General features: G+C 33.7%; 1 protein-coding gene across 2 annotated transcripts; it reads left to right on the top strand.

The window, feature by feature from the left end:
• The first annotated feature begins 1,968 nt into the window (after window positions 1-1,968).
• Window positions 1,969-15,036, top strand: LOC107913075 (sugar transporter ERD6-like 6). Of its 2 annotated transcripts, XM_016841519.2 has the most exons (20): window positions 1,969-2,105; window positions 4,653-4,719; window positions 10,186-10,392; window positions 10,497-10,559; window positions 10,675-10,764; window positions 10,966-11,025; window positions 11,115-11,180; window positions 11,296-11,361; window positions 11,446-11,521; window positions 11,996-12,060; window positions 12,175-12,267; window positions 12,451-12,531; window positions 12,626-12,710; window positions 13,205-13,251; window positions 13,341-13,403; window positions 13,489-13,548; window positions 13,718-13,783; window positions 13,897-13,956; window positions 14,527-14,641; window positions 14,732-15,036. In XM_016841519.2, exons 1-20 carry the CDS (start codon window positions 2,065-2,067, stop codon window positions 14,842-14,844), a joined length of 1,584 nt encoding a protein of 527 aa, XP_016697008.1. In that variant the 5' UTR covers window positions 1,969-2,064; the 3' UTR covers window positions 14,845-15,036. The 2 variants fall into 2 exon arrangements, with proteins under 2 accessions (XP_016697008.1, XP_016697009.1); XM_016841520.2 differs by lacking the exon at window positions 4,653-4,719 and having other exon boundaries at window positions 1,992-2,105.
• The last annotated feature ends 643 nt before the right edge of the window (window positions 15,037-15,679 follow it).

Consider the following 15,679-nt stretch of genomic DNA (forward strand, 5'->3'; position numbering starts at 1 on the left):
GTCCCTGTTAGGATACATGTAGAAAGAATACCCCGAATCTGAGATCTACTAAAAAGTAAACTCAGAGTTTTCACTTGTTAACACCAACAAGAAATCATCACTCTTGTCATCGGCCAAATTAGCACCAACTAAATCTTCCTCGTTAATCTCAACAGCCCTTTTATTTCACAGTTTGTAACAATTTGCCTTGATGTGACCCAACATCTTACAATAGTGACATCTCTTATCTCACTTCCTTAATGCTACCAAAATCGTGGCTTGCCTATCTGACTTGCTATCCGAACCAAACTCATTGTCAAGTTTGTATTTACTCAATAGATGACCCCTCACATCTTCAAATGAGAGATTATCTCTGCCATAAATTAGGGTTTCCCTGAAAGACTTGTATGAAGGGGGTAAATAGCATAATAATAGCATAACTTGATATTCATCGTTAATCTAAACCTAAACATTTTTTAAATCATTCAAAAGAGTAATAAATTAACTGATGTGACCTCTAAGGTGTTCACTTTCGTCCATGCGGAACGTGTATAGACGTTGTTTCAACACTAATGGTTAGCTAGAGACTTTATCGCTTAAAGGGTTTTTAACATTTTCTATAAGATGAATGTCGTTTTCTCCATCAAAACCTTTTGCAACACAATATTTGTTAGACATAATTGAATCGTGGATAAAGCCTTTTTATCTAACCTATCCCATTTTAATTTATCCATGTCTGCAGGCTTCTTCTTTATAAAGACCTTCTCAAGATCGCCTTGGATCAAAATTGTCGTTATCCAAACTTGCCACACATTAAAATTTGTGATGCTATCGAACTTATCAATATCAAACCTTCTTGTTTCCATTTTTGAACGAGTTAATTGCATAAATTAAACTAACTCTGATACCAGTTTATTGAGGATAAACCCGATTAAACAACGAACAATTAAAATAACGAATAAATTGAAAAGATCGAATACAAATATTTTACGTGGAAAACCCCTCTAAAAAGGATAAAAATATACGGAAAAAGATAATTTCACTAAAATGACAAAAATAAAAAGTACAAAATATGGAGATAAAACTAAGCCTCGAAACTTGAAATAAGAGCCCTCAAAACGTAAATACAAAATTCTCTGAAAGCTAGTAAAAACTAATACCTAAATATGTAATGAGTTATTCTTTTAGGGTGGAAAAAGAGCCTATTTATAGGCTAAATTTGTAGGTCAAATAATATTAAAATAATCTACACTAATCAAAGTTTAAGTGGGAAACTAAAAATAGAATTTAATTGGGAGAAAAAAAATTAAAAAATATGAGGCATAATTCTACACAATTATTTATTAATTACTAAAATTTTACTTAATTGTTGATTAATTTTTTCTGTGTACTCAAATCTTATCATCTAGCTAATTTCGAAAGATACTAATTTAGCACGCCAAAATAATAATAACTTAATTTAATTGAAAAAAAAAGGAATACTAATGATTTTTTTTTGTTGCTAAATGTTAATAGGTTTGGATTTGATAAGTATTATAGAGTAGTGCTTATGAACTTGAATATTTTAGAATTTTAATTTTAAAAATAGGGTAAATTGAGTAGTAAAATAATATTAAATTTTATATATTTAAAATATATATTATATTGAATCTCAATTAATTTATCCATAATTTATCAATTTCATTCTTATTATTCACATAATAAATAAATTTCAAATTCAAATTATGAAATTTATGTTCCCAGATTTAAGTTTGGTGAATATATTTTAGAATTATATATAAAATTAATTATTTACTAACATATTTTAATTGAATTTCTTTTTTTCTTTTTTGAAATAATCTGCTGGGTATTATTATTAGAACACCAAACATACTACAACCCAATAAAAGGTAAAAAATAGGCCCAGTTATATGACCCAACCCAGTGACAAGGCAGGAGATGCTCTAGAAGCCTCTAAAATGTAACAGGTACAATTGATATTAGCAGGACTCTTGAAAACAAAAACAGAAAAAGCTTCCAACTTTAATTGTTTCTCTTTTCAAAGTTTCAAGAACTGTTCATCTGCTTCCTCCAGATCGGCAAGCTATGCAATCGTTCTCTCTCGACCTCCTCTTCTGCAAAAATAGGTACTCCTCTACTCATATATTCCACTGTTCCTTTTGTCTCAAACCCTCCGTCGCAAGTGGATGAGCCATTCCATTTTTTGATCGTTCCCCGTATTTGAACTAGCATATTTGAAAACTCTTGCTAAGCCCTTGATAATCTTTTATGTAGGCATGGATTTCTGATTTGTCATTATCCCTCCGTTGTGCTTTTTTATGACAGACAGGGCATCACCTTTTATCTTCACAGTAGTGAAATTATAACACCCCAAATTCGGTCTAAACGTTATGACCGAATCTGGCGATGTTACATTGTAACACCCCTTATCCGTATTCGATGCCAAAATAGGGTACGAGGCATTACTAGAAGACATACATTTGCATACATATTAAACAGTGTTACAAAATTTCATTCGAATTAAAAATTTCAAATTTTTAAGGTGCTTTTATAATTCTTTACAACATATCTTCGAAATATTATATTAATAACAAATAGGGCTTACGAGACTCGATATTTACTCATGTAATTTAAAGCTTCATTTTCATTTCATTTAATTCACAATTTTTCATGTTCACAATTCAAATTAATTTCTCAATTCAATATATATATTTCAATCATCTAAGAATATTATTCAAGTTACACGAACTTATCAGGCTAAATTGCAGAAATATCAAAATTTAGGGACATTTTGATAATTTTTTATTTTTCTTGAATTTCCACTCAATTTTGATATAAATTAATATTTCATTCAATTTATTAATTTAAATAATAAAACAATTCATTTCATGCAATTTGGTCACTTTTTGACATTTTTATAAAATTACCTTTAAAATTTTACTTTTATTCAATTTAGTCCCTGAACCTAAAACATGTAAATTAGCTATTTTAAAATAAACTCATATTAGTTAAATATTCACATATATTTTTCCTTCTCCACTCCATTCCACATCCTTGATATATACATAATACCACTATTAACTTGTTTACTCATAACAAGCTGTTCACTTGAGTCATAGTCACTAAATTAATTATATCTTAAGCTACAGAACTCTGAATTGAGATCCGAAAAATTTCTCTGAAACTAGACTCACATATATTCTTACCATAAAATTTTCAGAATTTTTGGTTCAGCCAATAAGTACAGTTTATTCTTTAAAGTTTCTTATGTTTCACTGTTTGACAGTTTTAACCTCTCTTCACTAAAAATTAATTATCTCTTTGTACAGAATTCAGATGATGTTTCCGTTTGTTTCTATTGAAAATATACTCATTAAGGATTTTAAACATATAAATTATAACCCATAATTATTTTTGTACAATTTTTAATGATTTTTCCAAGTCAGAACAGGTGAACCCGAATTCATTCTGACATTGTCTCACAAAATTTATTATATCTCATGATTTACAATTCCATTACTTACATTTTTTCTTCTATGAGAAACTAGACTCAATAAGATTTATTTCCATATTCTATTCATACTCTAATTATATTTCCAAAATTTATGGTGATTTTTCAAAGTTAACCTACTACTGCTATTCAAAACTGTTTTAGTGCAAAATGTTGATTACTAGGTGTATAACTCCCTTATTCCCTTTCTCTATAATATTTCCCATCACTTTCACTTATTTACTTCATTAATATATCAAGAACATAAGACCTTATATAAGAAAACTCTACTATAACATTATTTCCATACTTTTTTAATAATATCAAACTTAAAAATATATTGAAATCTTGATGTTCTTACCTTGTGCTATTAATTTCAATCTTTAACTTAATTTTCTCTCTTCTCCAGCTTCTATTTCTTAAATCTAACTTGATATTCTAGCTCCCCATTGTCTTCTTGTTATTCTTCTCTCTTGGAAGCTATGAAAAATCTTTTGATTTCTAGGTGAAAATGGTAAATTTTTTGTGGAAGGACCAAATTGTAAAAAAAGAAAAACTTTCTTTCTTCTCCTCTCTTCTCACGTTAGTTGCATGGAAATATGGTGGAATGGATGATTCTTCATATTCCTTTTCTTATATATACTAAATAAAATACTAATAAAATAATAAAATATCATTTAAAAATTAAATTAAAATATTAATAAACTAATATTTAATTAATTAATTAATATAAAATATCTCTAATATCATCATTATCTTCTAGATTTATCTCTCTTCTAATTGACCATTTTGCCCTTTATAATCTTTAAAAATTTTATCATTGAGTCATCACTTAATTTGGTAAAATTGTGATTTAGTCCCTCAAAATTCTTTACCTTTTGAATTTGGTCCTAATTCATCAATTTTCCTTAGTTTTTAGATTATTCCACCTTTAAAATATTTACACTATTGGTCCTTCAACTTTTTTTGTATTTACACTTTAATCCCTCAAATTTTGAGTATTTACTCTTGGGCAACAAAACTTTTCTCACTTTTGCGATTTAATCCTTTCTTGAATTAATATGTCATAATAAAATTCCCAATGTTGCCATAACTCAAAATTTCCCTTTTTGTCACTTTATTTCCTTATTTTACTATAAAGGATACCTACTTTTTTACTGTAGTAATTTTCGGGGTATTACAGAAACCCAAATCTAGTCTTATTTGAAGACCTTGAACACAAGTCAGAGCCTCTACTGCAAAAACCAAAGGTATGGTTTCATCGAGAATGGTTCTAGAACCCAGGATTCTTTCATTTGCACCTCGAATCACTAGCCCTGAACATGACATCTTATTTGTTGTTTTGTAAGCTGTATCAAAGTTGATTCTAACAAAGGGATTATCTGGTGGCTTCCATCTCGTATCCCCCATACACTTAACATGTAATACTATTTCTAGACCATCTAGTTCTATGATATACGCTTTAACAAAATGCACAATTCCTATAACCCAGTCTTTCGTTGTCTTTCATGTACCCATTTATTCCTGTTGGTCTATATCGCCCAAAATTGCGCAGAAAAATAGACAACATTGACTAGAGGGATTATTTTTTAAAGAACTGGGTAACCCAGTCTAGAAAACCTAGATTTTTAATTGAGCTAGGCCATGCATATTGTAATTGTTACCAAATCTCTTTGATCACAGGGCAATCCCTAAAAGCATGCTCTAAAGTCTCCGTTGAATTTGCACATTTAGGACAAACAGTTTCATTTGATAATCGCTTGTAATATAAATTACATAGGGTAGGGATATAATTCTTCGAGCATCTCTAGAATGTAATTTTGAATTTGGTGGGCAGTTGTAGGTGCCATAATTTTTTTGTAAAACTGTCTGTATGTTGTCTGTTCAAGTAGATGGTTTGGGTCCATTGATTGTTGTAGAAGTAATTTGTAAGCATTGCGGACAGAATAGGCACAAAAGGCCTCTCCTTTCCACAACTGAAAATCCCTATGTGCAACCCTCGCCAAAGGAATTTTTAAAATTCTTTTAGCATCAATCAAGAAAAGGTATTATGAATTAGCCCTTCATTCCATTGCCTTGAATCCATTTCAATTAAATCTGCCACCATCACTAAATCTGGGATATGAGCACTCATTTGTACTTTGTATTTAATAAAGCCTAAAACCCAAACAGCCTTCGTAACTAGGATTTTAGTACCTGTTCCCACTCGCCAACACATTCCATCCTGGAGAATTCCTTTTAAAGCCAAAATACTTTGCCAAGTATATGAAGGTATACTCCCTAATCATGCGTTGACAAAGCCAATTTCAGGATAGTACTTAGCTTTTAATGTACGAGCTAACAAAGAATTTGGATAATTAATTAACCACCATCCTTATTTCGCAAGTAACGAAATATTAAATTTTGCTAGACACCGAAACCCAAGATCACTATTTTCATTTAAATCGAAAAGTTTTCTCCACTCACGACACCTATGAATACCTCTCTTTCCATGCCTCTTTTACCACCAGAATTTCACAATTATGCCTTCCATGTCATTATAAAGAAAGATCGGAAGTAAAAAAACAAGCCATCGTGCAAGTCAGAATGGCCTGTAAAATTTATTTTTAAAAAAAATTCTTTACCTCCTTGAGATAGAAACTTGATGCTCCAACTATCAATTTTACATTTCATTCGTTCCTTGAGTAGTTGAAAGGCCTTTTTATTCCCTCTACCAACCAAATTAGGAAGCCCCAAATACTTTTTTTGGGTTTGCAGAAACACGAACATGTAAGATTTGCGCTATTGCCTGTTTAGCCTGCTCAAAAGTATTCAAACTATAGAAAATAGTTGATTTTTCATAATTTATACATTGACCCAAAACTTCCTCATACTCCTAGAATAGTCGTTTAAGGACATTCGCTCCCCTATCTGAAGCCTCCCCGAAAATAATACAATTATCAGCAAACAAGAGATGTGAAATTTTTGGTCCCCTTCTGCTCACTTTGACACCTCCTAACTCTCCTTCCCTTTTGGACAATTTCATTAAGGAAGACAAACCTTTATTGCAAATCATAAATAGATAAGGGCTTAATGGGTCCCCTTGTCTTAACCCTCTTGTGGGGAAGAATTTTTGTCCTTCTTTTCCATTAATCACAATGAAGTACGAAATCGAGTTGATACACTTCATAATAAAATTCACCTAAACTTTATCAAAACCTATCTTCAGCATCATTTATTATTAAAAACCCCATTCAACTCGATCATAGGCTTTACTCGTATCTAATTTCAATGCGAAAGAGTCTTTTCCCTTATTTCTTTTTTGCTTAAAGGAGTGTAAGACTTCAAAAGAAAAAAGGACATTATCAGTTATCATACACCCTGGGACAAACGCACTATGGGCCTCGTCAATGCAATAATCTAAAACTTGTTTGAATCGATTCGCAACAGTTTTAGAAATGATTTTATATAGAACCATGCAAAGACTTATAGGTCTAAAATTATTCACATTCAACAGCTGAGCAATTTTAGGAATAAGCGCAATATTAGTAGCATTAAATTGTTCCATATTCATATCTCTATTTAGAACTCCCAGGCAGAAGTCGCTTACATCTTTTCCAACAATATTCCAAAATTTCTAGAAAAATAGCTTTGGGAATCCATCAGAACCAGCAACTTTTGTTGGACCCATTGATTTCAATGTCGAAACCACTTCATCATCTGTATAATTAGCCAATAGCATCTGATTCATTTATGCTATTATACAAGTATCCACTCTTGACAGAATGTGTTCCATATTGCCCACTCCTTTTGATGCAAAAATATTAGTAAAGTATTTGCATGCAAATCTTTCCACTTTGGTTTCTGACGTGGCTATATTACCCACTTCATCCATCAGCTTCCGGATACGATTTGAATGTCTTCTTTGGGATGCAAAATTGTGAAAGAATTTGGTGTTTCTATATTCCATTTTCAACCAATTTGTCATGGCTCTTTGCTCCCAATAAGCTTCTTCCTTCTCAATCTTCATATTAAGATGGATTTTCATATCGATTATCTCAACTAATGTATCATCATCCCTGTCAAGTTCTAGCAACCGACCCAACTTGTCTTGCAAGCTTTTAGAAATTTTGGTTTGCTTGCTTTTTATTCCCTCTACCCATCTTTTTAGCCTAGTTGAAAGCATTTCAAGTTTCTCCAGAACCGAACTAAAATTCAAGTCCCAAATACACCTTACTTCCTCTTCATAAGATTCCTCCAAGACCCACCACGATTCAAAATTAAAATTTTTTAGACTTTTCTGTTGATCCCCTTGATCAATTTTGATTAGAAGGGGAAAGTGATCGGAAAAAGAATGCGGTAAGTGGTTTATTGAGAAATCCGAGAACATATCAAACCACTCAACATTAGCCACCCCATATCAAGTCATTCTCAAATATTAGTTTCAAGAAGGTTACCTCTTTCCCAAGTGAATCGAGGTCCAAAATACCCTGCATCCATTAATCGTCAATCATCAAGCGTTCTCCGAAAATATTCCATCCGTCTATCATTTCTTGGAAGCCTACCAAATTTCTCGAAAGAATACAAAATTTCATTGAAATCTTCACATACAAGCCATGGTAAGTCTTGATTTCGACTTAAACTTTGTAATAAATTCCACCATTCCTCTCTGAAGTGCACACCTGAGAATAACTTCGTAGTTGGACCAATTCATTTCCGTTCCAAGCTAAACTAAGCCCACCTCTCGTTCCATTTGCTGAAATAACAATTCCATTAGAAAATTCACATAACTTTCGGACCCTCTCTATTCGAGAATTATTCAACTTAGTCTCCATTAAGAAGATAATTTGGTGATTGTATATCTTTAGCATGTGCTGAAGTTTTCAAATTGCTTGCATACTCTCCAATCTGTGAACATTCCAACTTATCATTTTCATGGTTCCCGGTCGACAGGCGTCCTGGTCGCCACCGATATCATAAGGGAACAAACATTATTTTGTTCATTCGTGGTACCCAACAAATCTTCCATTCCCGAAACGCTAAAGTCCAATAAGACTATCTTGGGCCATTTCTTTTCGTCTTAACTATGCAACAGGGCTTTCCTTAATATCATGGTCCATTTCAAATTGGCCCACACCACTAGAAGATCCCATAGAATTCATTTCCATTTTTTTAGGAAATTCCTTCAAATTAAATCCTAAGATTGGTTTTATCTTCTTCCTTAAATCTCTCCTAACATCCTCCCATTGATTTCTCCCCAAATTATGGTTGTCAGATTTTTCCCAAAATTCGTCATCCTCTTCCTCCCGAAGTTAGACGCTATTCTCAACCACAACTATTTTAGATTGCGTTTTTAGATTTGAGTTTCATCCCAACTCCAAAATCTCATCCCTTTTTGCTAATTGGACAGGGAAAAAATTATCATTATGTCCCAACCACCCGCAGAAAAAACACATATTGAAAGGAGACATAAGTTGAATTTGATGAGGATAACGTGTTCTTATTTATTCTTTTCAATGGCTTCTTGATATCCACCTCTGCTCTAAAACGCTAGAAACTCATGAATCCTTTACTCAGAGGTTTCGCATTGTACTTTACAAAACGTCCAACAAAAATTCCCTAATTGTTTTGCCACACTTTTCGAAAAGAAACTAGGGGGAAGATCATGAACATGAACCCATAAAGGTGAAAATACTAGAGGAACTTGCATCGGGTCTTCATTGTTCTCTAAACTATGATGAATCAACATGTGGTTATTGAAAGTCCATGAGCCCCCCTCCATTACACGCTTGATATCCATCTCATGGAAAAACTTGAAAAAAAAACCTTATTTTCTCCCAAATCTGAGATCAGTACTCCCCTTAATGGATGCAAAATATTTTCCATAGTGTTTTTCATAGCCGGAAAATGAGATACTCGTTGTTAAGAACCAACCGACCAAACAAAACTCGTAAGTCGATTTTTGTGCCTCTCGATCTATTGGCAACAAAATTCCAGCATCTTCTTCATGTTCATCTTCAAGATTTAAGCCTTCCATTTCCTTCTCCATCTTGCCTTCTTGCCGGAACTAATGTAAAGAAAACTTAAAAAAGACGAAACAAAACTTCAAAAAAACTTCAAAAAAACAAACACAAGAATACCAAAAGACAAAATGAAACCAAACGTGCTACCAAGAGCAGACAAGGACGTGCTCCCAAGAGCAGACTATTTGCCTTTACTACTTGAAATGTTATTTTAATTGAATTTCTTAATCAAACCTAAATTAAGTTAATCAAATTAATTGGATTTTGATAAAATTTGCAAGTAAAATATGGTCATTGTCTCTTGGACTTAAAGGGTACATTCAGTGGGGGATTTTGGATCCAATAGACGAGAGCACATAAAAAAGGGCTAATTGATCCAAATTCTTACAAAGTGGCTCCGATTGCAATGGGGTTGGGCAACACTTTGAACCCATACAAGAAAACTAAACATCAGGCCGATGTATGCGAAAATCATGGGTTGTTGCCCAAAACGACAATCCTCAACTAAACGAATGGATAAGCCCCCGACCAACAAACTACGTCATCCCACGTGCCGTTTTTCTCCCACAAAATGTTGAATAATAAACAACTCGACACTCATCATCCTCGTCATCATACTAATCTTCATTATTTTCATTTCTGCTCTAAAGCTTTGTAAGTTTTTTTTTTCTCCTGGAAATTTTGATCCTTTTTCTTCTCCGTTGTTTAATTTAGAGCGAATTGGCGATGAGTTTCCGGGACGATAATGATGAAAGTCGGGATCTCAAGAAGCCCTTCTTACATACCGGAAGTTGGTATCGGATGAGTTCTAGGCAGTCCAGTATTATGAGTTCTTCTGCTCAAGTCCTTCGCGATGGATCTATCTCCGTCGTTCTTTGTGTCCTCATCGTTGCCTTGGGCCCTATCCAATTTGGCTTTACCGTATAATAATTCTACACCCCTCTTCTCACTCTCATTATTGGTCTTTTTCGCTTTTCCAGTTTCATTTTTAACTGTATTTTTTTTAAAAAAATTTGAATACATAGTGTGGATATTCTTCTCCTACTCAAGCTGAAATTATCAGTGATCTTAAGCTTTCGATTTCAGAGGTATTGATTTTTGAGTCACCCAAATTCCTTCTTTTTTTTTAAAATTTGAATTGATTTTATTCTGTTGTTCTTTTCATTAAATCAGCCCTTTTTTTTCTTTTTTTTTGGGGGCCAGTTTTCTATTTTTGGTTCGTTGTCAAATGTGGGCGCAATGGTTGGGGCAATAACCAGTGGTCAGATTGCTGAATATATTGGCCGAAAAGGGGTAACTTCTTTACTTCGTAATGTGATTTACCCTTTGATTAATGTATTCTTTAACCTTGGAGCTGAGAAATTATAAATTTAATCCATTAATCTTCCAAATTTATATATGGAATTGCACTGATATTGCATCAAATACGAATCCTTTGATCTTTCTTTTTTCACTTCAACAATTTAATGCTGTTTGTGGTGTTAAAATCTGCAGTCGTTGATGATTGCTGCGATTCCAAACATAATAGGATGGTTGGCCATATCATTTGCCAAAGTGAGTGACTTTTAGTAATTTTTTGCACTTGTAATCGTGTTTCCTTTGCAAAGCATGTTGCTAACTTCGTACGCATTGGGCATTTGTAGGATTCTTCGTTTTTATTTATGGGAAGGTTGTTAGAAGGGTTCGGTGTTGGTATTATTTCTTATACGGTACCTTGAAAGCTTTCAGCTGTTTTTTTTTACGTTTCTTAGATTTTTTTTCCTTTACAAGTATTACTTAAAATAGAATAGTTCCAAGATTTTTTTTAAAAAAAATTATGTCTAGGTGCCTGTGTATATAGCTGAGATAGCACCCCAAAACATGAGAGGAAGCCTTGGATCAGTGAACCAGGTTTGTTGTACACTAGTATCCATTTCGGTATCCCTTATTTGCTTCTGTCTACTGATTAATCAAGTGAACATCTTTATTGGATAGCTATCGGTTACTATTGGAATAATGCTGGCGTACCTGTTGGGACTCTTTACAAATTGGAGAGTACTTGCAGTTTTGGGTAAGCGGATTAAACTTTGCTCACCTAGCCCTTCTTTCCAGAAAGAGAAGCACTTAATGCTGTTGAAGAAACAGTGTATTATTATTTTTATTCGAACAAATTCAAATTTCTTTGAAGATTTCGTATTGCATGGCCGCATGCATGTGAAGACTTGAACCCTTGCGTGTAATTGAAGTTAACTGTGTTCTCCCCCCCCGGCCCCCTCTCTCTGTAGAAAATTAGTAGTGCTTGTGGAAATATCTTTCTTCTCAAGGGAATTAAAGCTTTTTTAAATTTAATAGAGATAGATGGCTATTAGGCTCTGAAGAGATTACTTTTTCCCATGACAATGAAGTTATGGCATCTTTTGCATATGCATTAGATCACCATGGTTCTGTTGAATTTTAACTATGGCCATTGTGTATCAATAATCAATAAAATTTGTTATTAAATGCACAGTTATCATTAACAAGCTGCTATGTTTCTTCTTTGTAGGAGTATTACCTTGTACAATATTGATACCTGGCCTATTCTTCATACCAGAATCTCCTAGATGGCTGGTAAGAAACAAGTACCTGCTATCATTTGAGTGGACCTTTTAAAACTTCTTACTTTTTCCTCTTTTCTTTTCTATTTAGTATTTTGTCTATGTCTTCTGAATGGGTTGCATCCAGGCAAAAATGGGAATGATGGAAGATTTTGAAGCCTCTCTGCAAGTTTTGCGGGGCTTTGATACAGATATTTCTGTTGAAGTTAATGAAATCAAGGTATTGAACTGAATCACTTCAGTATGGCTTTTTCACTTCAGCCAAGGCTCATGCTTTCTGGATTGTACTGCAAACCTAAGTTCTTATGCAAAAGCTTTAGTTGGTTAGCATAAGGTTTTTTCTTATTGGCATTTTTTTCCTATTCTACTCTTAAAAGTTAAGCTCTAATTGGCACTTCTGCAGAGAGCTGTAGCATCATCAAGCAGGAGAACAACAATTCGATTTGCAGATCTCAAGCGAAAAAGATATTGGTATCCCTTGACGGTATATTCTTTTTTCTTATTTCACTTATAGTTTTTCCCCCTTTGCCCTTAACGTTGATTGAACCCCCCCGTTAGTGGTAATTGGTATGTTGCAGATAGGGATTGGGTTACTGGTGCTTCAGCAACTCAGTGGCATCAACGGTGTTTTATTCTATTCCAGCAATATCTTCGCAAGTGCTGGTTAGAACAATATTTCTTTGATATTTAATTGTACTATTAATTGAAGCTGTAGATGGTGGATAAATAAATTCTCAAAGAAATGGATACTTCACCATGTATGAACCTCATTACTGCATTTTGGATAGCATGAATTACACAAATTCAAATTTGGTAAGACGAACTTGTCATTCGAAACATATTTAGTGGATGTCTCAAATAAAGCAGGAAGAATGCATTTGTGGTCTGTTGCAGATTAGCTAGTCTTCTATTTGTACATCTTATTGATGTTGTTATCCTCTTAAGAATTTGAGGGGAATTGTATTAATTGTTTAATTACACAAGTTTAACAAAAAATGAATTACCCCTTCCCATCTCAAGGCTCTCATTCCATAACCATCATCATGCATTATTGTCATAATTTGGTGTATGTTCTTAAGGTTGCAACAGCTTTAGGTATCGTTTATTTATTTTTGCCTTCTGTTTCACTAATTTGATGGTGCTATAAAACTTTTTAGGGGTTGCGTCTAGTGATGTTGCGACATTTGGGGTTGGGGCCATTCAGGTAACATATGCAGAGTCTTATTGCAGGAGTTCATATATTGTGAGGGAGCTTTATTCTGATTGGTCTAATAGGAGTCTGTATTCTTCTAGGTCATTGCAACCGGGGTGACTACATGGTTGGTGGACAAAACTGGCCGCAGGCTTCTTCTTATGGTGTGTTTAACCATTCACCCCATATTTGTTAATGAGCTAAAGTGATAGAAATGTAGAGGATCAATAATCTGAAATGATTTTGCAGGTATCCTCAGCTGGAATGACACTGAGTCTGCTAATTGTTGCAGTTGCCTTTTATGTTGAGGTTGGTGAAGTTAGGTCCATTTATTTCTAATTTATCTTCCTTTACTGAAATCTTATAGAATGCAATTGTGAATACTTAAGTAATCCCACTCAAGAAACTCTTTCTTAAACATTTTGGCACTGCTTCTTGATACCTTCTTCTCCCGCTTCTTTTTCTTCACCGATACCAGGGCATCGTCTCTAAAGATTCTGACTTATATGGCATAATGGGAATACTGTCATTGGTTGGTCTTGTGGTAAGATTTCTTTTACACATGGTGGAGTTTGTATGTATAAATAAAATATATATCTCATGTACTCTACTTCTGTCAAGTAATTTGAATCTGATTGATTTTCTTTCTCCATCCAGGCCTTTGTGATTGCCTTCTCACTGGGAATTGGAGCAATTCCATGGGTTATAATGTCTGAGGTATTCAGATTTTCTTGTATTTCCACCTTAACGTAAATCGGAACCATTCTTAATTTTGATGTTGTAGGATTCTGTATGAAATACTTGATATGATGGATGACAGTATGTCTCATGAGTGATTATACATGAACTTGTTTGACCTTGGATGATATAAGCAACTGAGACCAATAAGAAAAAGGAAGAAATCCTTTTAAGCGAACCCCCTTATTATCATATTTAGTTGGAGGCATACATCTTCCCAACAAAACCAAACCTAATTGTTTTCGTGAGCATTATGGCTTTGTCAAGAGATAAAGCCGATGTGTGACGGTTAAGGTAATGACATATCTAGTGACGGATATTAAATCTGGTGTGATTATATTACATGTTTATCTACTAAAGCTGCTGAACGAGGTGTATGTACTTTATACCATCATGTACTCTTATCATTGGTAGCATGCATGTATGCATTTAAGTAGTTTGTTACTATTTGTAGAGCAGTTATAGTGTTTGTGCACATAAAATAAGTTGCTCACAATGTTGGGGTCGTCTGGGTGAGGTGCTTATTTTTCTAAACTTGCATCATTTCAGATACTTCCAGTAAATATTAAGGGCCTAGCTGGGAGTGTAGCAACATTAGCAAATTGGCTGACATCATGGGTGATTACTATGACGGCAAACTTGCTTCTGACCTGGAGTGGTGGAGGTCTTTGTCTCTCCCAGTATCTGTGTTTAGTTGCAATGTACAACTTAAGAAGGATCCATATAAACTAACATGCTTGCATCTTATGAGCAGGAACATTCACTATTTACGCAGTTGTGACGGCATTCACGGTTGTTTTTGTGGCACTTTGGGTCCCTGAAACCAAAGGGAGAAGTCTGGAAGAGATTCAATCTTCCTTCAGATAAAAAAAACGTTCTTCAGTGTAATGCATTTTATCTTTACCGATTTGATTTTCAAAGTTGTTAAGAGTATATATGCGCAGTTCATGTCCAGCAAACCTGTACCATGTATTGTTTTCCTGTTGTTTGATAACATGTTTGCACTACTATTTTACAAGGAAAAATAAAGGGAAAAAAAAAGGAATTTATTCTTGATTATACAATCAATTCTCTTTATATAGACTCATTTGTATACACATTTGTATGCTAAAATTTGGATGGATGGTATAGAGGTAATTGCAATGTCTATAATTGTATCCTACCAGCATATAGTTTTGAGATCTCACATGTCATTCTCGGCCACCAGCATGTCTGCTTTAAATTATTATACATTTTGTTGCTGCCCGAATGTATAATTAAGTACTGCTATGTGCCTCGTGCAAAATGTCTCATTTTAGCTCAGAATCTTTCGGTACATACAACTGGTTACGGAAGTATAAACTGCTATCACCATTAATGCTGAACTCAGTAGTCTGTGCATTTTCAATTAGTTTTCGTTTCGCTTGCAATTTTGAATAATTTTTTGAAAATTTCGAATTCGCTGTAGAAATAATGATCTAGCTCTTAATGGAGTCATTACATTGTAAGGTAGGTTGGAGTTGAATGCTTTTAAAGCAAATAGAGATTTTCGACTCAATGTGTCGGCTACAACATTTGTTTTACCCGGGTGGTAATCAATGACCAGATCGTAATCTTCCAACAGTTCAAGCTAATTGCGTTATTTCAGGTTCAATTCATTTTAAGTTATCAGGTATTTTAAACTTTTGTGATCAGTGAATATGTGACATTTTTCACCGTATAA

This window comes from Gossypium hirsutum, chromosome D11 (genome assembly GCF_007990345.1).
Source record: "Gossypium hirsutum isolate 1008001.06 chromosome D11, Gossypium_hirsutum_v2.1, whole genome shotgun sequence".
Classification (NCBI taxonomy): Eukaryota; Viridiplantae; Streptophyta; class Magnoliopsida; order Malvales; family Malvaceae; genus Gossypium; species Gossypium hirsutum.